General features: G+C 38.9%; 4 protein-coding genes and 1 pseudogene across 5 annotated transcripts in view; 1 reads left to right on the forward strand and 4 right to left on the reverse strand.

Moving 5' to 3' along the window:
• The window catches only part of LOC101295621, an 880,650-nt pseudogene that overhangs the window by 678,357 nt on the left and 178,691 nt on the right, over positions 1 to 23,602 (reverse strand). The gene's annotated exons all lie outside the window — the stretch shown is intronic.
• LOC101301101 (cadmium/zinc-transporting ATPase HMA2-like) lies at positions 2,280 to 6,720 on the reverse strand. Its single transcript, XM_004297490.1, has 9 exons — positions 6,444 to 6,720; positions 6,067 to 6,321; positions 5,721 to 5,818; positions 5,332 to 5,587; positions 5,087 to 5,224; positions 4,381 to 4,708; positions 3,973 to 4,175; positions 3,645 to 3,847; positions 2,280 to 3,229 (listed from the first exon to the last, which is right to left on the reverse strand). The coding sequence occupies exons 1-9, from the start codon at positions 6,679 to 6,681 to the stop codon at positions 2,441 to 2,443; spliced, it is 2,508 nt and encodes an 835-aa protein (XP_004297538.1). The 5' UTR covers positions 6,682 to 6,720; the 3' UTR covers positions 2,280 to 2,440.
• Positions 7,164 to 11,355, reverse strand: LOC101307197 (1,4-dihydroxy-2-naphthoate polyprenyltransferase, chloroplastic-like). The gene is made up of 11 exons (XM_004297511.1): positions 11,152 to 11,355; positions 10,866 to 11,076; positions 10,645 to 10,748; positions 10,028 to 10,099; positions 9,797 to 9,935; positions 8,466 to 8,572; positions 8,281 to 8,380; positions 8,151 to 8,189; positions 7,948 to 8,058; positions 7,759 to 7,824; positions 7,164 to 7,513 (listed from the first exon to the last, which is right to left on the reverse strand). The coding sequence occupies exons 1-11, from the start codon at positions 11,244 to 11,246 to the stop codon at positions 7,379 to 7,381; spliced, it is 1,179 nt and encodes a 392-aa protein (XP_004297559.1). The 5' UTR covers positions 11,247 to 11,355; the 3' UTR covers positions 7,164 to 7,378.
• Positions 11,592 to 17,028, reverse strand: LOC101291424. Its single transcript, XM_004297541.1, has 5 exons — positions 16,995 to 17,028; positions 16,503 to 16,622; positions 16,345 to 16,395; positions 13,752 to 13,800; positions 11,592 to 12,773 (listed from the first exon to the last, which is right to left on the reverse strand). Exons 2-5 carry the CDS (start codon positions 16,617 to 16,619, stop codon positions 12,577 to 12,579), a joined length of 414 nt encoding a protein of 137 aa, XP_004297589.1. The 5' UTR covers positions 16,620 to 16,622; positions 16,995 to 17,028; the 3' UTR covers positions 11,592 to 12,576.
• On the forward strand, positions 17,158 to 19,173 carry LOC101313599 (mediator of RNA polymerase II transcription subunit 9-like). The gene is made up of 6 exons (XM_004297532.1): positions 17,158 to 17,432; positions 17,522 to 17,584; positions 17,669 to 17,749; positions 17,853 to 17,911; positions 17,996 to 18,059; positions 18,542 to 19,173. The coding sequence occupies exons 1-5, from the start codon at positions 17,172 to 17,174 to the stop codon at positions 18,051 to 18,053; spliced, it is 522 nt and encodes a 173-aa protein (XP_004297580.1). The 5' UTR covers positions 17,158 to 17,171; the 3' UTR covers positions 18,054 to 18,059; positions 18,542 to 19,173.

A 23,602-nucleotide genomic window follows, 5' to 3' on the forward strand; every position in this document is an offset into this window, starting at 1 on the left:
CAATATGAATGTGACTCACAAGTTTGTGTGTTCATGGTATTGAGAACGAGGGAATGCTAAATACCAAAGAATGATCTTTTTTGCTTAAGGTTCAAGACACCGAGTGTCTTTACAAAGGTTTAGCATGCAAGGCAGTTCTGTGGGTTGAAGGGTTCTAGCTTCACTAGTAGATATGGAAAATGGAACACTTCATTACTGAAGTCCTATTTAAACCATTGCCCCCCAGTCTTGGATATGTCAGTTGTGGATTACCATGATGAGAAAATGATCAAATGTTTGCTTGTTGTGGAGTGGCTCCTTGAGGGGTCAGGATCATTAGAAGCGGTATCACTATTGAAAAGATGGTAAGATACTAAGGACTGCAGATTACCGGTACATGGACATTATGAATGAAGGTGACTGATATCATGGGATTACTGGTACATGGACATTACAAATGAAGGTGACTGATACTTACCATTCATTTCTTGTCCTATTGTTTGTTGAGGAAACCACAGGGTACTATCAGTTGCCTTAAGCTCTAATGATGAAGGATTCGGCTTGTTTCCAGCCTAATGTTTCTGCTTTGGCATGTGGTGTTGTAAATGATGGAATGCTGGTCCAGATTTACAGAAGTGCAGTCAGGCTCTATCTGCCCACCCAGGGTGCGCATTCTGATGGTGTTCCATTGCCTTCTCCAGTTCGTACATCCTGGTTCCCAAAAACATGAGTATCAGTTTGGGTGCTTTTGGGCATAACCTAATTCTTCATTTACTCCATGCTATATATTCATTCGTGGGAAGAATGTATTCAGTGCATCATTATGAGATATATGAGATGCAACATTATGAGATATATGAGATGCAACATTTGAGATTGCAAAATGAATTATCATGCATCTCCATTCCTCAGAATCGTTATGAGAAAAAAAGTTACAAGTTTTTCAAACAGTCTGGTAGATGAGAGTTCTGTCTCTGCCCTTCCATTTGGAGTTGATATCAGAACACACAAGCCTTTGGTGGAAATCTCGTCTGTTGCACCTAGTGAAGGCCTACGTGTTCTTGCTTCTGGGGCAATCTAATTAACCAATACTTAGGAACTGCTATTTGGCTGCATTCCTCAAGATGTAAGGCTTGTATCAGTTGACCGACTGTATGTCTTTTCTGGAATAAGGAATGGAATGCTGCTTCGGTTTGAATGGCCTACTGCCTCTAGAATGCCTTTATATGTAGTACCCCTGTTCATTGGATTTCAGTTTGCACAGATACTGTTTTATTGAGTGTATCAGCAGAAAATTCTTACTGCAGGCAAGTATAATAGTATATACTACTAAATGATCTGAGAATATAAAGGACAAATTTCCTGTTGATTTGCAATTGATCGCTATGCGTCATATAGACATCACTCCTGTATTCCTGGTTCCTTTTAGTGATTCCCTTGATTGTGATGTATTTGTTCTCAGTGATATGCCCTGGTTGCTGCATTCTGCAAGGCACAGCCTCTCTCATAAACATGCAGTTGGTAAATTTGTCCCATTCTTTTTGTTTGTTGCGAATTTGGCATATATTCATGCAGTATTGCAGATGTACAGACGGTTAGATACTTGGATGCTTCTATAGGATTCTGGGAAGAAAAATGTTGAGTGTGCTTGTTTTAGTTTAGCAGATTAACTGTGATAATGGAAGTTTACGTGAGCTTAATGCGTTTGTTCGTTAAAAAAGAGAGATACAACATGGCAATTTCCATAGCGTCTTTTTCCGTTAATACTCTGAACTAGGGATGTGGAACTTGGGTTTGAAGGATAAAGGGAGTATCAAGTGTGTTGGCAAAAGATCTGATGGTTCAATGCACGTTGAGCTTTGCTTATTTGATATTTCAAGCCTTACATAATCATTTGATAATTCAAACCCAGAGAAGTGAAATCGTCGAGCCTCTGATCTATTCCCAGCCAAACTGATTCCTCTAACCTAGAAAGTGACTGAAAGCATAATCATTTGACATAAGGCAATTGTTTTCAGATCTTTGCATCAAGATTATGAAGACTTTTTAGTGTCCATGCAAGTAATAAATCATCTGGGGTTGTGACCTGCAAAATATTTAGAGTGCAATGAAATGAGACTTCTTTCTTTTACAGATGAACTGCTAAATACAGTGAGCAACTACCAAATCAAAGGATAGGGTCTTGAGTATTTGTTCTGTATTCATGTTGCAAAAACTGCAAAGGGTGGTGTATTTCACTACCTCGATGTGTTTAAGATCCTTCAGTGGAGGGATCATTTTTTTTAGCACCATGTAGGGATACGACATAAGAACATGTATGCATATAACCTGGATATGAAATAGCTTACATGCGTGTGGACTACATCCAATTTTTCGTTAGGGTGAAATGGACCTATAACCAAATACCTCTAAATATTTATTTCTATATACAGCTTAAGAAAGGTACACAAGAAGGGACGATTCAAGGGTAATCATGCAGTAAGGGCAGAGTAAGAGAGGATGAAACTTCAGAACCAATACTTTTGCAGCTCGCCGAGTCACATACATCAACTGAGTTCATGCACTCATCATTCCTAGGCATATACCCTGGACTGGAAGGACCAGGCAGGCATTCTGTTCCACACCTATCAGAACAACACTTTTGTGGTTTGCATACTTGTGCAGCTTCACTGTCGGAACAACACTTCTCTGGTTTGCACACTTCTCTAGTGCTACTGTTAGTACTGTCCGAACAGCACTGCTGGTTCATACAAGGCAATAGGCTATGCTTGTTGCTTACAGTATTAAGGGCATCAGGTTGTTCAGAGTTGCCTTTAGTCTGCTTGTTATTACTTGCTTGCAGAAGTAGCATGCTGTTGAGAATTACAAGTACACATGTCCCAGCATCAGCAAGAACCGCAGCCCAAACAAGTGGATGACCAGCAAAGGCTAGTGCAAGCACAGCTAGCTTAGGAGCCATGGACAAAGTGACATTCTCAATCACTTTCCTGTTTGCCCTTTTTGCAAGCCGGATCGCTTTTGGTAGGTTTCTAATGTCATTGGACATTAATATTACATTCCCAGTTTCTTGAGCAAGGGCTGACCCTGAAATTCCCATGGAGATACCAATATCGGCTGTGGCTAAAGCAGGAGCATCGTTGATACCATCTCCAACCATGGCTGTATATCCTTCTATCTTGAATTCATTAACAATTCTCGCCTTCTCTTCAGGTAGAAGTTCTGCATAGACGACTTCAAAAGCTTGCTCAAGCTGCATGCACATCCACATAGATTTGATACTAATATCAGAATTTGTGAAACCAAATTTTGCATTCGTGCTATTGTTAAGAAGACATCCCATCCCATCAAAGAGGCATGTCTAAAGAAAACCAGTTCGGTGAAGTAGAATAAACTAATGGACTTGAAGTATACATGAAGATCATGTTTCATAATCGAACACACAATCTGTCAAGAGTAATCACTTAACAAATGTGCTGTACATAAGCTTACTGCACGGTACCAGTTAATCTCAAGTGTGTAGGCACCGCCCTGAACATGTCATTCAAACGGTGCAGCAAAAGGTGCTTAACGCACTTGTGGTTAACTGTAACAGAGAAGCCCTGTGTGATTGTTATGTCTTTTTCTCTATATAGTGTATACTGGCTAACATGTACATATATGCGTACCTGCTCATTTGTATGAATAGCTGCAGTATGACTATCTCCTGTGAGAAGAGCTGTTTTAATGCCTATTTCCTTCAGCTCACGTACAGCCTCTGCAGCCCCTAATCGACAAGCATCAGATAGTGCAAAGATTCCTGCAGGGGTTCCTCCACAGTATATGTATCCAATCGTCTTCCCACCATTTCCACTCTCTTCAATGGTTGGAACTGAAGTTTCCAAAATACTAATGGTCAAAGGAAGCTTAGATAGAGCATAATATATCCAACTTGATTGTACATAAATTGGTATCGAAATCATGGGAAGTTAAAAATGAAGAAGTTGATGCTTTCACCTGTTCCAGAAGCAGTTCTCAAAGCAATTTTTCTGTTTCCAATGTAAATATCTTGTCCATCAATTCTTCCACGAATGCCTTGGCCTGGAAAACTTTGAAAGTCCTCCACGTTTTCAGGCTTTGGCTCAATTGAATGAAATCTTGCACAGTCAACCAGTGCATCTGCCATTGGATGACTCGACTTCCTCTCAATGCTTGCAACCCTTGAAATTTCAAGAAAGCATAAAAATAAAAAATTATAAACCCAGAGGAAATTTCTCTAGTAAAAATCTACAAAGTTGTTTGCAATCATAACTTTGGCGAGATTGTAAATTACATAACCATTGCCTTCAGTGGATGCTAACACATGATAAATTTAATTCCCATTTTAAGGCTGAAAGAAGATTGGTAAAACTGTGCAGTCTTTACCAGTAAAGCAATGTGTTCAAGCTGATGTCTTTGCGAAGAGAATGAAAATCCATCACGAAAAACTCCCCACTTGTTATTGTACCAGTTTTGTCAAAACACATGGTCTTGATTTTTCCTAGAATTTCAAGGTAGTCACCCCCTTTGATCAGAAGGCCAGATGTTGCAGCATTCGTAAGTGTGCAGAAAGTTACAACAGGTGTAGAGAGGATGAGAGCACAGGGACAAGCACTCACTAAAACTACCAAAGCTAAGTGAAACCATTGGCTCCAATTAGGAACATGTAAGGCAGCTGGAATCACCGCAACAGAAACAGATACAAATAGGACCGCTGCAAAACAATACCAGGAGATGCATGAAAGAAAACTTTAACATATCTTTTGATATTTAAAATGGTAGGGGAAAGAGATGTGGTTAGTAAATAATACTTAGCATATGGAATGCTGTATTAGTGATTAACATAACAAAAAAGCAACAACCACCACCAAGTTTATTCACTGCAGCTTTTACAAGAACTTTCCTTTTGACTCCATTATAAGTTTGCTTTGTTATCTTGTTATGCACTCACACCGATCTTTACATATGTGATGGCAAATATATAAGATGGCAAGTCGCGTACTGTAACATCGCTCTCATGAAACTATTTCATCGAAATAAAAAAGTGCAATAACATAACTCCTAAATGATGGTGAAAAGTTGATTTGAATACCTGGAGTGTAGAACTTGGCAAATTTATCAACAAATCTTTGAGTTTTGGATTTTCTGTTCTGGGCCTCTTCCACAAGTTTAGCCATTTCAGCAACCACACAATCTTCAGCTAAGGCTGTAGTTTTGACACTAATGTAACCTAAAGTGAAGAACCATAACTGTTTTAGGCCGGAAAGAAAAAAAGGAAAAAAAAAAAAAAAAACTACTTTGAATATCAACTAGTAGAGGAAGGGGGATTGATGTTACCATTGAGATTGACAGTGCCAGCCCAGACAGTGGAGCCCTGTAGTTTTGCAACTGGATATGACTCTCCAGTTAGCGTCTTCTCGTCCACTTCAGCTTCACCATCCACAACAATTCCATCAATTGGTATAACTTCACCAGCCTTAACAGCGAGAATTGTATTCAACTCAACCATATCAACATCCACAACATCTCCTGTTGCTGCTAGGACAGCTTTTTGGGGGGCCATGCTCATCAAAGATGACATCACTGCATTTGCCTTAGTACATGACATTACCACTTTTAATTAATAATCAGGGAATAGCTGATGTGTTATTGTTATTACTAACTGGAAAATCAGAATTCAGAAAGCATTTTGAAAAATTTAAGGTTCAGGCAAGTGTTATCCTGACCTTATGACGGGACCTGGATTCAAGCCACTCTGCAATGGTGAACAGGAAGACTATAGTGCCAGCTTCCACATAATCACTCATAGCAATTGTTCCAATCACTGTCAGAGTATAAACCACATATGATTTACCAGTCTAATAAACTAGCACTTTTATGGACTGAAAAAATACAAAAAAGTTGAAGTTCTGCAAATGATAGACAAATAAATAACCACAACCTGTATCTGGCATCTATCACAGTCAAAGCTATCTAACAGTTTAATCAACTTCATCTCAAAAATATACTAAAGCACTGAAATGTTACAAGACATATTGAACTAATCAAACAAAGAATTGAGCACTAACATACCCGCAATGATGACGAGAATGTTGATGTCAATCTTAAGATTCCGAATTGAAGCTACACATTTCATCAAAATCGGAAAAATACCAGCAGCTACTGCTCCTAAGGCCAACCACTGAAATGGGCTGTATACATATTTCAGAAGTGATAGGAGTAGCAATACACCACTAGCAATTGCATATGGACTAGGCCATTTTTTCTTGTAATTCTCCACATGCACCTTGACACTTGATTCTAGGCTTGCTTGATTCATAGCCTCATCTGCCATGAACATCATGAACAACAACCAAAAAACTGATTATAACGATTATACAATATACCAAACTTAACTTACACACACAGAAAATAAGGATTGAGTATTGAGGGAGGGTATATATATTCACCAATTTGAATCTGGGAAATAAGGTGACTATCATGGACGACAATGACAGTTTTAGTAGGGAGAATGACTGAGACCTCTTTAACACCATTAAGAGGCTTGAGGATGTTCTCAACCAGAGCAACTTCGGATGAGCAGCAGAGTCCCAACACGTCGAAGTAGCTCTTCTGCAACTTTGTGGCTGACTTCGTGCTTTCTTCCTCCTGCTGATCATCAGCGCCAAATACCTGAACGGTAAACATTGTGTCTACACAGCTGAGTTCTATGAGATGAGGGATATGCTATTATGGGGAAGACTTTGTCTGAGACTAGTCAGTCAAACAAGCTTGATCGTAGAATCCATGGGACTTCTCTCATGGTAGTGTACTCTCTTTAAAGCCCCCACCGACGACGACTTTTGAGCTTTTTAAACAATTGGAGTTGTTGCATTTTTGGTCCTTCTGGTTATACAGTTATACTAATATGGAACGTGTTATATTAAATGTTTTCGTTTTTCCTTTGCCATTTTATTTTGAGGGAACAGAACGTTACATAAGATTCTCTGACCAATAAAACAATGCAGATCACGTTACACCTGACAACTCTGCACACTTCTCTTAAAATCTCCAAAAACAAACCATCCAGTTGACACAACAGAATTGCCATGATTGAGATCAAAATTGAGCATCCGCAGTGCCAAAAGGATGAATAACCCATGTTTGGAACAACAAAAGGATCATCACTTGTATATTTCAAACAACAAAAGAATTGATATTAATCATATTATACAATTCTACCAGTATAAGAATTCTAGCGGTAATTATGTAACTGAGAATATATACAAATAAACTAAGAAAACATTAGACTGCAGTAAGAACTTGGATAACTAATATGTACACATACTACAACCAAAATCGATTTAGCACATTCAGTTGTCCAGAAATTCCGTGAGGTAGAAAACTATGAAAATGCCAACCTTGGAATACTAGGTTTAGGGCCCGTTCTCGCTACCACAAGTCCAGCAGCCAACGCAACTCCAAATAAAGAATGCAATCTCACACAGAAATACTTTGCCATGAATATCTTGTGTTTATCCTGAAAAGGATAAAGTTCATATAAGCTAACCAAAAGCAAGAATACTTTTGCTGTTCTGCATTGCAGAAATGATAGAAAATCTCAGGAGCCATACATGCAAGACCATGTGCAGCAAGACAAGTGATAAGCATGAAGTATAGTGAAATAATAAGTTATCCAAACAATACCATAATTAATTTTAATCATAGGCAACTGTTATATATGTTTTACTTTTTGTTAGTAATCTAAATAAGTTTAGTACTCACATTATGGTTTTCTTGCACATAGCTAACCACCAGTCTTGCCACTGGTAAGGTGAAGGCACAGAAAAACTGAAAGAAACCATGGAAAATAATTAGACCGGGATAAAGTAAACAACAGAAACTACTAGGAAGAAATAACAGAGAGATCTCAATTCAGTATTCAGCAATTAGAACTCAAAAAGTGTGACTCACAATACAAGTTATGGGAAGAGCCCTGCTTATACCAAAAGCAAAAGCTAGAACATAGAGTCCTGCAATTGCTAATTGAACTACCCCTGATCCTCTTTTGCTGCCAAGCCTAACCTGTATACCAACAAAGTACAAATAGAACAATGAGATTGTGCTGCATTTTCCGATGAGGCCTCATCATTTCAGGGAAGATTTAGTGTATATACCAGAGGGGACATTTTTGCTACCGCCCTGTCTTCTTCAATCTGAGTCGCAGGACATTACATCAGCTTACACACACCAACAACAAGAAGCCACAATTATTTTTATTTTTATTTTAATAAAAAGGAAAATTACCTGATGAAAGTGACTACAGAACAGAATTAAGGTTGTCGTAATGCCAACAAGTAGTGATGCGGAAAGAATTGAACCAGTGAAAGGAAGATGCATCATTTGACTGTAAAAACAACCAATACTTATCATCTAAAACTCTAAAAGAAATATAAAAAAACTAATACGGTATTTCTCTTAAGTTATTTCACCTTCCACTGCCCTGCAGTAAATAAAAAGCTGTAGTGGCGAATGGACCAAATGCTGAAAAGCACAATGGCTCCCCCAACCCTTGGTAACTTAACCGAAATGGTGGGCACTGAAACTCAGAAGAAGAACAGATGTAAGATCATGTATTTCCTATGCATAGTTGGGTAGCTATCTAGGCACCAATCATATCATTATGAAGCATCAAATTAAGAAAAACAAGTACAAGATAGCATGAAAAGCTTATTGTAAAATGATTTACAACGTAGCATGAAAGCTTTATGTATTAGAGAGATCCAGCTTATACAGTGGGTTTTAAGTACTCAGGTGATTCAGTACAAGAGTGTATGTTTGACTTTGACTTTCAGTAATAGTAATTCAACACCAATAAGGAGATCAACTTATCTTCAAGTTTTTCATCTCTAGTAGTCAGCGATGCCTTTCCGTTATCAAACATGGCCAGAAACCTCAGTACATAATCATGATGCACTAAATAAATGGCAGGTCAGATTCAGAACACATAACTATGTTCTGTGTGTGGTTTGTATCACATGGTGTGTACACCCCATCAGTTTAGGCCTTTAGGGTAATGAGTTAAAAATGGAAAGAAATAAGAGAAGGGCAAAGGTCTAGAATTCCAAAGCCTGCTATGAAACAACTTGGTATGTAGTTCCCCCAAATAGGCATGTGCAAATCCTTGACTAAGAGTCTCCATGGTATTAGAACGGGTTACCCACGTCCACGTGTGAAACCCAAAGGCCACACAAACTCCACGTCAACCCCAAATGTTGTCCACGTGTTAGGCTTGAATATTCGCCACACATGCGAGGGTCTAAGTTATTCTCCTTGCCTAATCTGACAGCATCTTTTCCAGCTGGTACGCACAACAGCTTCTGAGAGTGTATTTTCAACCAGTGTTCGTAAAGTTTGTTCTCTATTTGGCTGAGGTAACACAGAAGCATTTGATCCTAGTCAAATGTTGGTCCAACCAACTGTGGTGAAATAAAAAAGATCAAGTCTACAAAAACCCAATTCTGATCAAGGAATCATTGATTATACAAAGAGAAATGTTTATGTCATATGAAGTCTTCTCAATCTATAAAGCATCTATTGGTTAATATTAAAAAAGGAAACCTCAGTATGACAAAAATCCTCTGTTAAGTGATAAACCAAACAATCATAAATAAAATATTCAAAATACGGCAAATTTTCCTACAAGTGAGCACACGTTCCTTTGGCAAGAAAACTCTAACAATCTCTGCTACGCGTGCTGCATTGCGATAGAGAATACTACAGAAGGGCATATGAAACTATGACAAAGTTTAAACCTGATTACCTGATATATATAACCAAAAATTATTGCACAAGCGAGTAATAATATTGCACGCATATTTCCTGCCTCAAAAGATACCCAAGCAAGCCCCATGAAGCCAAGCACAAGCAGCGCGTAGGCAGCAACAATTGTGCCTGTACGGCTTACAATACACATAAGGGAAACTTAATTGTTTATTGATGATGACAGATAACCCAAGATAGAACGTAGAGAACACAGAAAAATAAAACTTACCTGCCAACCAGATTTACAACTGATTCTAACTTGTTTTTATCTGCTCCTGTATCAAAATCATAAACATCATTGCTGCAAATAGACAAATACAGAGGTTTCATCAGCCCAGAAAAAAAGGAGTCATGATATATTTGTGAACTGAAGATAATGAGTTCCAATCGGAAATCCAAGAAAGCAACAAAACATATGCTCTTCCTGTTATGCCAATAACACGAAGAGCATTTGAGAGTTTATTATTATTTCCCAGAGTGAGAGTTTATTCATGCAGAAGGGGAATTCTGAGTTCCCTGGACATAATTCAAACTATTGGGGTACATGTTATCTCATCAATGTCTCCAGAAAGCTCATACATATGCAGTATCTTAAATGTTACCAACATCTTTATGGCTTTAGCAATTGATTAATTGCCCATGTGAGCCTACATTCCTCACAATAGCGTGCTTATGCAACATACAATAACCTTCAGATTTCAAGACAATTTAATCGATCAGGGATTATATCACCATATAGTAACTAACTAACTCATGGAACATATGATATAACCAAATATGAAATCACATGCTGGATGATATTCAGACGAGTCTCAAAGTTATTATTGGATACAGTTAATCTGTTACCTTAAGTTGAGCCATGTGATGATAAGAACAGAAGAAATCGAAAGAAGAGAATAACGCCACCATGAAAAAATGCCCGTCTCGAAATAAGCAGCTGCACTACCTACCTGTGTAAGGGAGCAAAAGTGAGCCACAGAGATCCATGTATTAATCAAAGCACAATGAAGAGCACACATTGCCTATTAAAATGATCATAGCAGAAAGAGAAGTTTAAGCCAACTCACAGTGAGAGGGATAAATGCAACAAAGTATATAGGCAACTTTATTGCCCTCCATATCAAGGTTGCCTTCGAAATATTCTCTTCTTCTTTATCCTTCGAATTAGAAGGAAATGCCTGTGGGCAATGCTTGACCTCTACTCTTCTATTAGTTCCGGGGGAAACCTTTTCGGCATTAAGAGACGAACCAAACAATCTTCTCGAGTGTAAACAAGACCTGAAATGTAACGAAGAGATCAGTATTATATACAAGAAGCCAAGTTGCAGAATACGTAAGAGTGGAACAACTTGCCTTGTGAAGATTGCGTGCTTCTTCTTAAGGTTGTACTCATTTAGTTGTGAGAGACCAGACCCCAACATGTTGAGACTACAGAACGCTGTTGCCATTTGCTATGGTTTGGATTGGGAAACTAAAGACTGGAGTGGATTGGACTAGACTAAGAGAATGGGATTGTGTTTGGTTGATAGGATTTGCACTAAACTAGAAACGAACGGGGTTAACCATTGCAATTAATGGAACCTATGACGGCGAAGAAGCACCGGCGACGGCGAAGAGTAAGGTAGCCATAAGAGCGACGATGACGTTGAGGATAGGATTTTTTTTTTTTGAGTAAGAGGATAGGATTTTATGATTGCATGATATTGTGACTGGATAAAGCCAATATCTGCAATAGGGAAGGAAACAAAAAACGTCTTATTTTAGATAGCTATCTTTTAGTGTTTTCCGTAGCTTCACCAAAGTTTCTCAATACGTACCAAGGCCTAGATTCTCCACATCTGACTTAAATGTTCATTGGAACACAATTTCTACAATTAATGGAGCAAACCCTCTGTCACGTCCAGATTCAAAGTTCTTTCAGATATAGAAGAGCTTTAGTGCTTATATCACAAGGTTATGGTTTTGTTCATCCTAAATCTACCATCAAGCTCTAAGGACCTTGATCTATAGGTTGAAGCACACTGAAAATTAAAAGAATACAGTAACTGAACAAGCCTGCACAAGCCTACTGGGTAGTTAATAGACAACCACTTGACATATGATAGCCGAAGACTAATCCAAACAGAATGACAACAAACTTCGCATGGAACTTGAACAAAATGAGGACGAATACTTGTAGCTAGATTGCAGCAAGCTCTGAAAACCAGAAGACCTTAGCTTAGAATAATGTAACAACTAACAAAACAAGTCTGCACAAACCTATTCTGCGGTTAGTACAGAACCACTTTGCATATGAGTTCAACATACATATAATGTTGTATGTTATCAACTCTGTAGTTGATAACGTGGCACTAACCTGTAATTCTCTGATCCGTGATCTAGAAGGGAAAAGATTAAAAAAAATCCATTGTAATTCCACAACAAGATACCTTGGCGACATGAAGTCATGAAGATTGAAATCCTTTCCTAGTCCTATATCCGATCACAAACTCCCAAACTGCGACACACATAACTTGCTACAAGTCCGAACGACAATAATTAGTGAGTACTTGAATTCAGTTCTACCGATCTTTACCATATTACTTCAAAGAAAATAGAACCTTACTTTCTCAGTACCTTGAAATAAAGAGTATCTTTAGAATTTGTTTTTACTAGAGCAATGAAGCAAATTAGTTAGTAACATCAACATTTTGAAATGAGCTAGTAACAGCAATGTCTTGATTTCTACCTCATGTACCATTAGGATATTCTGATCTTCAGGGTGCTGCAAAAACTTCTTCAAACTTTCTCAGCCTCTATGGATGCAGAACCATGAGAGTCACAATCTGGTGCCAATCTAAATTTTAATCTTCTATATGCACAGCCAAGTGGATTTACTTGCTTGCACTGATATACGTTTTGATCAACTATGCATTTGCCGGCAAAAAGGTTTGCTTCCGATGGTCCTGTTTCTTCATGACTTACGGGACTAGAACCTGCAAATGGAGCTTCAGTAGAATAGCAATAATGCTCTTCAGAGCACAAATCAACTAATGCAGACAAATACGACAAACATAATCACAGACCCATGTACATTAGACAAAAACTTGTAATGCTTTTTTCTTTTCCTTTTCTGGGAAACATTATAAGAGATTTGGCAAAAATGGTTATGATTAATCCTATAGAACAGGTTTGGATCACTCTTTGGCTATCAATGACCGAATCAAGAAATTGTAACACCATTTGTTATGTGCTAGTTCCAAATAGTATGCAATGAAGGAAAGTGGTATAACCTAAACTTTCTAGATCAACAAATCAAATTGCATCTCCATATATGTTCTAGTCCCTATGATCTTTACAAAAAAATGCAGCGGTTTATAAACATGCCATGTAAGTAACAACTAGATAACTAAAACATTCATTACCCAGGTAAAGTGATAATCTAATCACCTCCATATGACAATAAAAATCAAACTAAACCACTGAAACCATAGAAGGTAGTCAGAAGCCATAACTGATTTGTCTATGCTCCACAGCTCTTGATGACAATGAAACTCTACCAGCATTTTCATGTCACAGAAAAACAGTTGACCAATAATCCATTGCCTCTCAAATGAAAGCATCCTAATAAGAATCTTTGAAGTTTATAGACGTGATGACGTGGGATTGATTTGGGAGAGAGTTGGGATTTGGGCGTCTCCTTGGGCTTCTGTTTCTGGGAAATTTAAAAACTATAGCTTATTTTCTATCTTATTACATTGAAATCCAGCTGCAGTTTCTTCTATGTGGACTCCTTGTCCACCTTTTTGTTTTTGCTTTCTTGATCTTTCAATAAAAGCAGTTTGTTTGAAATAATAGACAAATGAAAATATCTGATCTTGCTTATGGAATATAATTTGAGGAATATCTAGTTCTCCTTATGTACAAATTATTCCTAAACTGCACAGATAAATACCATAGAAACAAGATTTTACCTTCTCTGAAAATAAGGCATGTTCCAATAGTTTCTTCCCATTCTCCAACCTGTGAGCAGACAACAATCAGACAAACAAAATGACGTCAGACCACAGCATCAACCTTCAAGCCATATAGTAATCCCAATAACACTGAATGTAACAGATTACAAGGCCCAAACAAGGAAAAGCAAATTCAGAACTACTATAATATTTAAACTGTAAAAAATGAATCATAAAAACTCATCTGGTAATGGTTTACATAAAGCAATATACAACAGATAGTGAACTACATTTTACCAGACAAGTGCTCTCATGAATTACATATTAGCAACCCATAGGAATTTGTAAATGTTTGGATATAAACTAACATGACCTGATTCCATAAATCCAATTCATCATATTGGATTCATTCAAAAAAACTGAACCAAGATCTACCCATGATGTCTACCAAGTCACTCAACCATTAATCCAGTTCTTTGTCAGTATTCTCTTGACTGACTCCCATCTTAGGTACATAGCCCTCACGTTCCATTTGAAGTGCCAAGTGATAAAGGATGGCGTAAATTAACTCCAAGCCTGCTTGCATGGTATTCCCTGCTGAGAATACAAAAACCTTATTCTTAACCTGAATCCAGCTCTGTCCCCGGATTTTCCTTAAACCCTTTTCCTTGGCTAAGATCCTCACTTTGGCTGAGTCCTCCCATCTCCCGCCAGCAGCGTAAATATTAGACATCAACATGTAGCTCCCAGCCATTTCTGAGTTCAAATTGAATATATGGGTGGCAGTTTCTTCCGCAATATCTGTATTTTTGTGCATCCTACAAGAGTTGAGAAGAGCGCTCCAGACACAAGCATTGGGTTTCATTGGCATGTTTTTCACAATGTTGCTTCCTTCTTGCAATAACCCAGCACGGCCAAGAAGATCAACCATGCATGCATAGTGCTCCATTTGGGGTTTTACACCATAAACTCCAATCATTTGATAAAAAAGGAGGCGGCCCTCGGTAACTAACCCAGCATGACTACAAGCAGAAAGAACAGCGATGAATGTTACGTTGTCTGGCTTGAATCCCATTTTGACCATCCTATGAAAAATTCTTAGAGCATTCTCACCGCGTCCATGCATCCCATAACCAGCAATCATTGTGTTCCACGAAATCAAGTCCTTACTGTCAATATTCTCAAATACTCTATTCCCTTCATTAAAACTTCCACCTTTTGTGTACATATTAATCAAGCCATTTCCAACCAAAATGTTACTATCCATCAAAGCCCTTAACACATGACCATGAATTTCCCTGCCAAGATTAATTGCTGCTAATTCTGCACAAACAGATAATAGACTGGATATAGTGACACAATTGGGTAGTACTCCTGCTCCCTGCATCTGCCGAAAGAGTTCCAGAGACTTCTCTCCTTGTCCAGTGGATGAAAAACCTTGAATAACAGCACTCCAACTTATGATATTAGGTGTCATAACTGGATGAGCATCTAGCTGCGAAAATATTGCATAAGCCTCATCACACAAACCAGATTCAGCATATGATGAGATCAAAGCATTCCAACTCACTAGGTTTTTGCTTTCCATTAACACAAATAACTTGTATGCATTTTCTACATCTCCACATTTTCCATACATGCATATTAGTGCATTTTTTACAAACAAGTACTCTCCAAAACCACCTCTAATAACATATCCATGAATTTTCTTACCCTTGTCAACCAAAGCCATATCAGCACATACAGATAACACCACAGCAAGCACTTCAGCAGTTGTCTCAGTTCCTCTGACCCTCATCATATCAAACAACTCCATGGTCTTCTCATTGCGGCCACAACGAGCATGACTTGACAATAATGATGTCCAAGTCACAGGGTTTGGCTTCAGCCCATCTAACTCCATCCTATTATAAATCTCAGATGCACCATCACAATCATAGTTCAAGGCATAACTAGAAACCAGAGTATTCCAAGAAACATAGCTTCTCACACTCATTTTATCAAACAGTTGGCGGGCACATTCCATTCTACCAAGTTTCCCATACATTCCAATCAACTCATTGACTACATGGAGATGATTTTGAAAACCCATTTGTATAACATGACTATGCACATTCTTGCATAGCCTAGACCTACCCATAAATGCACAGGCACTACTAACCAGGGGAAGAGTAAACCCATCAGCCCAAACTCCCAGTCTTCGCATTTTATCATATAGTTTGAGTGCTTTTTCATAAAACCCATGAGACACATTCGCTCTAAGAATTGAATTCCACAAGAGCATGTTTGATGTACCTTGAAAGAGGGTGGTGTCAAAAACTTTTTGGGCATCAATGACGAGCCCAAGACGTGCGTAAGCAGTAATGAGTCTTGCAGCCAAGAACACTGATTGACATGTGCCCGTTGTAAGAATTTGAGCGTGAACTTGTTTACAGTGTCCAGGTAGAGTACATTGCCGGAGAAGGTGATCAAAGAAATTTACAATGTGGGTAGTAAAGGATGGGGATGATATGAACTGGCTCGGGTGAATATGACGATATGTATTCATCCCAGCATAGACAACAGCTTCTCAAATTAAAAGTTACTAAGGAATTCGTAGCTATAAACTCACCAACTTCAGTTTGTCATCTATAATCAGTACTGGATGCATTGTGTCTAAACCCTGAAAACCAATACAATTCAATAACAAAATGACATTAAAGCCTGTTTAAATGCAGAGAAAAACAAGGTATCGAAAATGAAGAGGACCCTACACCGAAAGAAACTCACGGAAAGAACATATGGTGCGTTTTCTGGTATTTCAAACTGCGAGGATACTGAATCAAGATCAAGCAATACGTATTCTTCTTCATGCTGAAGTTCATTGCTGACACTATCTACCTCCATAGCCTATCAAGATCAAGCAATATACATATACAGACTCAGGCAAGCATTAACCAAATGAATTATGAAAATAACTTAGGAATCAGGATTCAAACATTGATCAACACCTTATGGGAATACAAAAAAGACCAATTGGGTCATCTTTCAAGTTACTTAGTGAATACCCAAATCATATTTCCACTTCAAATCTTGAATCACATAACTCAATCACCAAAAAAGCCAAACTCAATCACCCAATTACTTGGTGATTTTTTTTTTCAGACAAAAAAGATAAAAATAAAAATCACCCAAAAGCCAAACTCAATCACCAAAATCCCAAATACCAATACCACACACATGCAAAACATTCATTGATAATCTAAGAGTCAGAAAGCACACCTCAAACCAGAATAAAGAAGCTGCTCCAGTCTCAAGAATTAGAACATTACGGGATTGTCTGTACCTTTTATAATCCCCAGTTACTCAAAATACGACATGTCGTTTAGTTTTACATAGCTTCTTCAAATTGGACACCACGGAGGTTCATCATTGTTTCAAAGACGAAGAGGCAGAAGAATGGAGCACCAGTACTCGGGCGGAGGAGGAGGAGGAGGGAGCGGGAGCTGGAATATGATCCCCAGCGTGCCGACCCACAGTAACCCATCTACGCCATCCAGTCAGGACCATCTTTACCTCCAACAACACCAACACCAATTTCAGCAGCAGCAACAACAACAGCGTCTCCTTCTCCAACAACAACAGCAACAGCAAAATCAACAGCAGCAGCAGCAACAACAACAGCATCAGTCTCTCGCCTCCCACTTCCATCTCTTCCACGTATGAAACTTGAACAACACCCTGATCTTATAGATACTTCATACTTTTGATTGTTCGCTGAATGTGGTATTTGAATTGGATGAATGCAGTTGGTGGAGAAGTTATCAGATTCGGTTGAGACCGGGACTAGGGACCCGCAGTCTGATGCATTGGTATGAGTTGAATTTCGTTTCGGATTTTGTAAATTTTGTGGAGGATTTGGGGGGTGAATTGACATGTGTCGTGGGTTTTGGTAGATTAGTGATTTGAACAACCATTTCGAGAAGTGCCAGCAGCTGTTGAACTCCATATCGGGATCCATTGCCACCAAGGCTATGGTAATTGATTACTTTTGATCATTGATGCATCAGATTAGTAGTAATCTAGAGTTGTTTAGGTTGATGGTGTTGTTGTGGTGGTTAATGTGGGTTGTGATTGCAGACGGTGGAGGGACAGAAGCGGAAGCTCGAAGAGAGCGAGCAGTTGTTAAATCAGCGGAGGTATACCATAACTGTCTAGCTTGCATCAACAATATTAGATGGTGTTTATGTCTTTTGTATTCTGAATTTGAGTTGTTTTTGCAGGGACCTGAATACTAAGTACAGAAATTCTGTTGTTGACCTCCTCAAGTCTGAGCCTTAGCAAATTGTAATGTCACCTTTGTCTCATGCCTATGCTTTCTATAGTAGAGCTCATAAGTTTTGCCTTGTTGGCGCTTGACTACATGATTTTTTGCATTTGAACTTTTCTTAGAGTTATCTATCAATTATCCATGCTCTTAGCACTTGAACTAAAAGTTGAAGTTAGAATTTAGGGGTAGTGCTTATTTTAACTAATTTCCTGCATTTCATGGTCAAAGTTTCGTGCTCATTTTAGTATACCAATGTACACTTCACATCAGACTTGCCTTAGTTATCAGAGCTTTTGCAAGTGTTTGCTCATACCAATATCACATTGTATCTTCTGCTTAAGTGGTTCACAGCTTTTGTTAGTGTTTGGTTATTGCTTATATCAACCTACATGCATTGACTAGATACTGGTCTGAGAAATTAAATGATTTCTGTATCCCCAATGATATTTAAACTAAATTGGAACGGTTACTCACTATCACTTTTTAATTTTGGAATCAGGTGGTGTAGTCTTGTTGCAGTTTGAGCTATGCACAACTGAAATTCTGAAGGCAAGCTGGAAAAGTTCTGTTGTACAAGTACAACTTAATTTTGGCAGATAAGCTTTCTCAAGTTATGGTTGTATAGCGGTACTGATTGATTCTGTACCCAAGTACTACTTAATTGTGGCACATAAGCTTTGTCACCTTATGGTTGTACAGCGGTACTGATTCATTCTGCATCAGCTGGTTTTAGCTAAGAAATAGTTGCAATTTCCTCTGCTCCTTTTATCTTTTGAACAAATAAATGGAATTTGATGGGTTCTCAACACTATGTATAATGAAATCCAAGCCCTTGGCTTTGGGATGCACTTTGGTCACTTATAAATCTAGGGAGTTTTCTCTTTATCTGTGTCTATGAGTGAATGGAAGATTAGCTACATTTTATCATCAATTTCGTACATAGTAAAACAAGGGCAGAACTGCATTTGAAGTGTACTTCGTAAGATGAACGAAGCTCAAGTCCCAACCCTTAAAATAAGATGCTTTGGTATGCACCTCCTGGATGTACTATACACCAAAACCCCCTTCCGCGTTTGTTAAATGGGTTTTACTTCTTCTGAATCCTTGTTGCTGTCTTGCTCTAAGCAATGAGTGTGGTTGCCATCATATTATTTGATCTGGTTCTCATGGAATTGAAACGAGATCAAAGTTTTACTCGCCACCGGCACTGCCATCATGTAGTAAAGCGGCACAGTGACAACACTGCTCATCAAATGTTGGCCAGGAACTTCAAGCTAACAAAGAACTTGTGCACTTAAGACACGACCGAAATCAGATCCATCGGATTTGTCCTGGTTGTATTTTTTGGTCAATCGAATTGTCCTAAAATATTTATGCAGCCTAATTTATTGGGGCTCCCGTACCGAAGGAACCCTAAAGCTCGTGAAATGATCTATTGCTCATCATCTGGAATTTTTGAATCGAAGTCCGTCACTCTTATCCATCGCTCAAACACTAAATTTGATTACAAGTTTAAATTCAGTTCACACAATATATATATCCGTTTGGTAACTACAGCTTTCCCTCCATATCTCTTAAACCGAGTTCATTTTCTATTGTTTATCCATTTCCTTAGCTCGATCTCTCTAGAGTCCATTTCTTGCTCATCTTGTCTTGTTTTCTTAATCAAGAAGCACGAAATTAAACAGATATATGCTTCCTTTTTATGTATATGGGTATTTTTAAACCCTGGAATGTACAAAACCTCCCTATTTTTAACCTTTCAACCCTAACATGCAAACCCTAAAAGCTAACCACCCCTCCACCACAACCCCATAACTGATTCAGTTACGTACGTGTCCCTCCTCCCCTTCCATCTCTCCCGACCTCTAATCCTCCCTTTCCCCTTTTCATCTCCCTTTCGAAAATCCGGGAACCTCCAAGGAAGCAAAAACACTTCCCCTCAGAAAAAAAAGCATCATCATCAACCCAAAAAAAAAAACACCGACTCTCCTCTCACTCCCCCACCCCCGCCGGAAACGCAGCCGATATCTCACCCAATATCACCAAAAACAAAAACCAAAAACCATCATGAGCATCACTAGTGGCAGCGTCGTCACTACAACCTCATCCCCAACCACACCCAACTCCTCCTCCTCTTCGACCAAAGGCAACGGCAACACCCAGGCCTGCGCCGCCTGCAAGTACCAACGCCGCAAGTGCGCCCCCGACTGCATCCTCGCCCCTTTTTTCCCTCACGACCGCCAGCACCAGTTCCTCCACGCCCACAAGCTCTTCGGCGTCAGCAACATCACCAAGATCATCAAAACACTCAACCACTTTGAAAAGGAGACGGCCATGCGCACCATCATCTTCCAGTCCGACGTCCGCGCATCCGACCCCGTCGGCGGATGCTACCGCATCATCCAGGAACTACAGCGCCTCATCGACTACAACAAGGCCGAGCTCGACATCGTCCTTCACCAACTCGCCATCTGCCGAGCACAGGCACAGCAACAACACCAGCAGCAGCCCATAATGCAGCAGATTCCGGAGGTCGGAGATACGACCTGCGCCGATCAGATGATTAGTGTCGATCCGTTGAGCCTGTACGGAAACCCTATGCATTTTCATTATCTTCAGCCGCAGCAGCCGCATAATGTGCAAGTTACGGAACAACCAGATCAGGGTGCGCCTTATGTGTTCATGCAAAATAGTAATGGGAATGTGAATCAGCATATGGTACCGGAGGATATGAACATGTGGGCTATGCAGGATTCTATGTCGTCATTGCATATCAAGCATGGGATGAGTCCCGGTGATTGTGAAGATATCAAGCCCTTTGTTGACATTCCCTGTGATGATGATCAAAGGAATCATGAGATCAAGTTCCAGCCTGATGCAATTGGTGACCAGAGGTTTGTACTAACATCATCCACACAATTACTTTGATAATTTAAGTGATTTAACGTTAGGAGTTCATCTTCTTTATCATGTTTATGAAATTGTAAATTGAGTCATCTAATGACCTAATGACCTAAATGGGATATTTTGTGGGATTTAATCAAGAGGGAAAAATTATAGTATGATTGTATATGCCAGTCATATAAGCCTAGCTCTCACCATGCGCACCTTGTATTTGTATGTGTAACCTAGTATTTAGTGTTGCATATATATATATATATATGATTTAACATAGAAATCAGATGTTACAACCGGCACATGATTTACCAACTTTTGGTTTTCTTTCCCTCCTACAAAGGAAATGAAAAGCAAAAGTTTATGGGAGTGCTATTTATACGTATCTATGAGGATATAGAGATTCCATATATACGCAGAGAAAGCTGGATTGAGAATTATAACTTTCTTGCACCTCTGCCGGTCTATATGACTATTAGTTTCTTTTCCTTGATTACTAATAACATCTAACTTGAAAGTGCAGTGATGATGCATTGTTGAAGATAGAAAATGGCAATTTAAAAGAAGATCAGCAGAGCGAGTCAGCTGCCCAACAAGTCCATCATCATCATCATCAGGATCATGGTGATCTGAAAGGTGAAGCTAGTTTGTTCATGACACTCACAAATTGTAGCAGTTGATGCATGAGGCTCGCGAAATAGCCGATGCAGCCAGAAGTAGTAACCCTCTGCCTTTTACCTGACTTTTTTGTTGTTGTCACTTTTTGTCATTAGCTTTGTAAACAGAGAGGAGAAAGCAAGTGATCGTTTCACTCTTCTCCGGCTCATTTTTTACTCAAAATAGATATCTGAACTTTTGTATGAGCGAGACCGAAGCGCGCAGCAGGAACCTAAAATTGTATGTAATTCCTAGAAATTATTGACATGATTTTCCTCTGGACTTGGTTATGCGATCGGAAGCTTGGCTTTCCTTTTTCATGAGGACAGAAGCTAAGCCCCAAGGCACGTAAGAAACAAAACAAAACAGAAAAACTTGGATGCATGCAGTTCACTTGTACCGACAAATACGATACAAAACATTCACACACACAAGCTTTCCTACCCAGCTTCATCCGATCGACTAGCCATTTTTATCCCCAGTTGCGCTTCATTTACCAAATTATAGGCTTAAACTGACAAATGTACTGTTTGATCGAACCCACGTATAATTGAATTAGGTTAGTATGGTTTAGTAGTTCAAGTGCATTTATCTTGGTGCTAATTAAGCTGGCCTGGAGGCTTAAGCCGACCATTTCAATATGAACCAGCAAACTATATACCGGCATCGTCGAGGTATCTTAAAATAAAATACGAAAACGCAATTTCAAAAAGGCGTGTTATTAACACACATTTTTATGTTATTAACACACCTCGTAACTTTCTATTTAAATTTATTTCATAATTAGTTCTCATTATAAATAAGGTGTGTTAATAATATAAAAAAGTGTGTTAATAACACTGGTTAAAAATACTTCTACATAAAATTAACCAGAAACATAAAAAAGCGTACGTACGAGCACGACTTTTCTGCATCTCTTCTTGGAGGAAAGATAGTTATGATTAGAGAGGTCTTTTCTAACGCTAACCCTAAATCAATTTGCCCTAGCTGCCAACGCAATCACACGGTATCCCTTTCCTTTATTTATAGAACGTTTTGTCTGACAATTCGGTTCTGTTTGTAGATTTGCAGCTGATCGAGAAAATTACAATTGCTTGTTACCAACATCTATCCAACTCGTTTATGAAGAATGTCAGTTATATATGATGTTAACAGGAAGAAAGCCATCTCGCATGGTAATTTTGCGTCCTATATATATTTGTAGACATTGAGGAAGATTGAATGAGACATCTATTCAACTTCTATATGAAAACTGATAGAACACACATTATTGTTATTAATCATCTTCAGCACTAGTACAGCAGCTTTATTTGTATACGTAACGCGCGTATAAATTTTGTTGCTGTGCATGTTATTGTTCTACAATAGTACTAGCTAGCTAGTTAAAAGTTTCTTCCCTCGTACGTTTGACACTTTGACCAAAACCCCAATTAGCAGGGGCAACATTCTCAGACCACACCGTCCTTCCATCACTAGTAGTAACTTGAAACGACAAGTTTTGCCCTACCAACACTATCAGGACAAGCACTTTAGTCGACGAAAAATTTTCGTCGGCCTGTTATCCTAATTCGTCGGCTAAGGTCTTAGCCGACGAGCCTTTGTCGGCTATAGTATCGTCGGGAAAGGGTCGTCGGCGATGGCTTTAGCCGAAGAACCTAGAGACCGTCGTCGGCTATTATCCAGACTTTAGCCGACGAACTATTTTGTCGTCGGCTTTTGTTCATGCATTTAAGCAGACGAAAATATTTCGTCGGCTATTGTTCCAGACTTTAGCCGACGACATCCTATTTCGTCGGCTATACTCCCAGACTTAAGCCGACGTAACAGAAATATTCGTCGACTTTACTCCCAGACTTTAGCCGACGGAACAGAGATATTCGTCGGCTAAAGTATATAATTAAAAAATTAAAAATAACTATAGCCGACGAAATAGAGTTTATTTCGTCGGCTTTAGTAGGGTTTAGCCGACGAAACATGCCATAATTCGTCGACTAAACCCTATGGA

Source organism: Fragaria vesca, linkage group LG4, assembly GCF_000184155.1.
Source record: "Fragaria vesca subsp. vesca linkage group LG4, FraVesHawaii_1.0, whole genome shotgun sequence".
Taxonomy (NCBI): domain Eukaryota; kingdom Viridiplantae; phylum Streptophyta; class Magnoliopsida; order Rosales; family Rosaceae; genus Fragaria; species Fragaria vesca.

Coding starts and splice junctions, on each gene's coding strand:
- LOC101301101 (XM_004297490.1), bottom strand. CDS start 6,681: ATGTTTACCGTTCAGGTATTTGGCGCTGATGATCAGCAGGAGGAAGAA. Junction 6,322..6,443: donor TATTTCCCAGATTCAAATTG/GTGAATATATAT, acceptor TGTTCATGGCAG/ATGAGGCTATGAATCAAGCA. Junction 3,848..3,972: donor GAGAACTGCTTCTGGAACAG/GTGAAAGCATCA, acceptor TGGAAACTTCAG/TTCCAACCATTGAAGAGAGT.
- LOC101307197 (XM_004297511.1), bottom strand. CDS start 11,246: ATGGCAACAGCGTTCTGTAGTCTCAACATGTTGGGGTCTGGTCTCTCA. Junction 9,936..10,027: donor GTTGTAAATCTGGTTGGCAG/GTAAGTTTTATT, acceptor GTGTATTGTAAG/CCGTACAGGCACAATTGTTG. Junction 8,381..8,465: donor TTACTGCAGGGCAGTGGAAG/GTGAAATAACTT, acceptor TTGTTTTTACAG/TCAAATGATGCATCTTCCTT.
- LOC101291424 (XM_004297541.1), bottom strand. CDS start 16,619: ATGGAGGTAGATAGTGTCAGCAATGAACTTCAGCATGAAGAAGAATAC. Junction 16,396..16,502: donor ACGCACCATATGTTCTTTCC/GTGAGTTTCTTT, acceptor ATTGGTTTTCAG/GGTTTAGACACAATGCATCC. Junction 13,801..16,344: donor TAGATGACAAACTGAAGTTG/GTGAGTTTATAG, acceptor GTCTGCTCACAG/GTTGGAGAATGGGAAGAAAC.
- LOC101313599 (XM_004297532.1), top strand. CDS start 17,172: ATGGAGCACCAGTACTCGGGCGGAGGAGGAGGAGGAGGGAGCGGGAGC. Junction 17,433..17,521: donor CCCACTTCCATCTCTTCCAC/GTATGAAACTTG, acceptor GGATGAATGCAG/TTGGTGGAGAAGTTATCAGA. Junction 17,750..17,852: donor CCATTGCCACCAAGGCTATG/GTAATTGATTAC, acceptor TTGTGATTGCAG/ACGGTGGAGGGACAGAAGCG.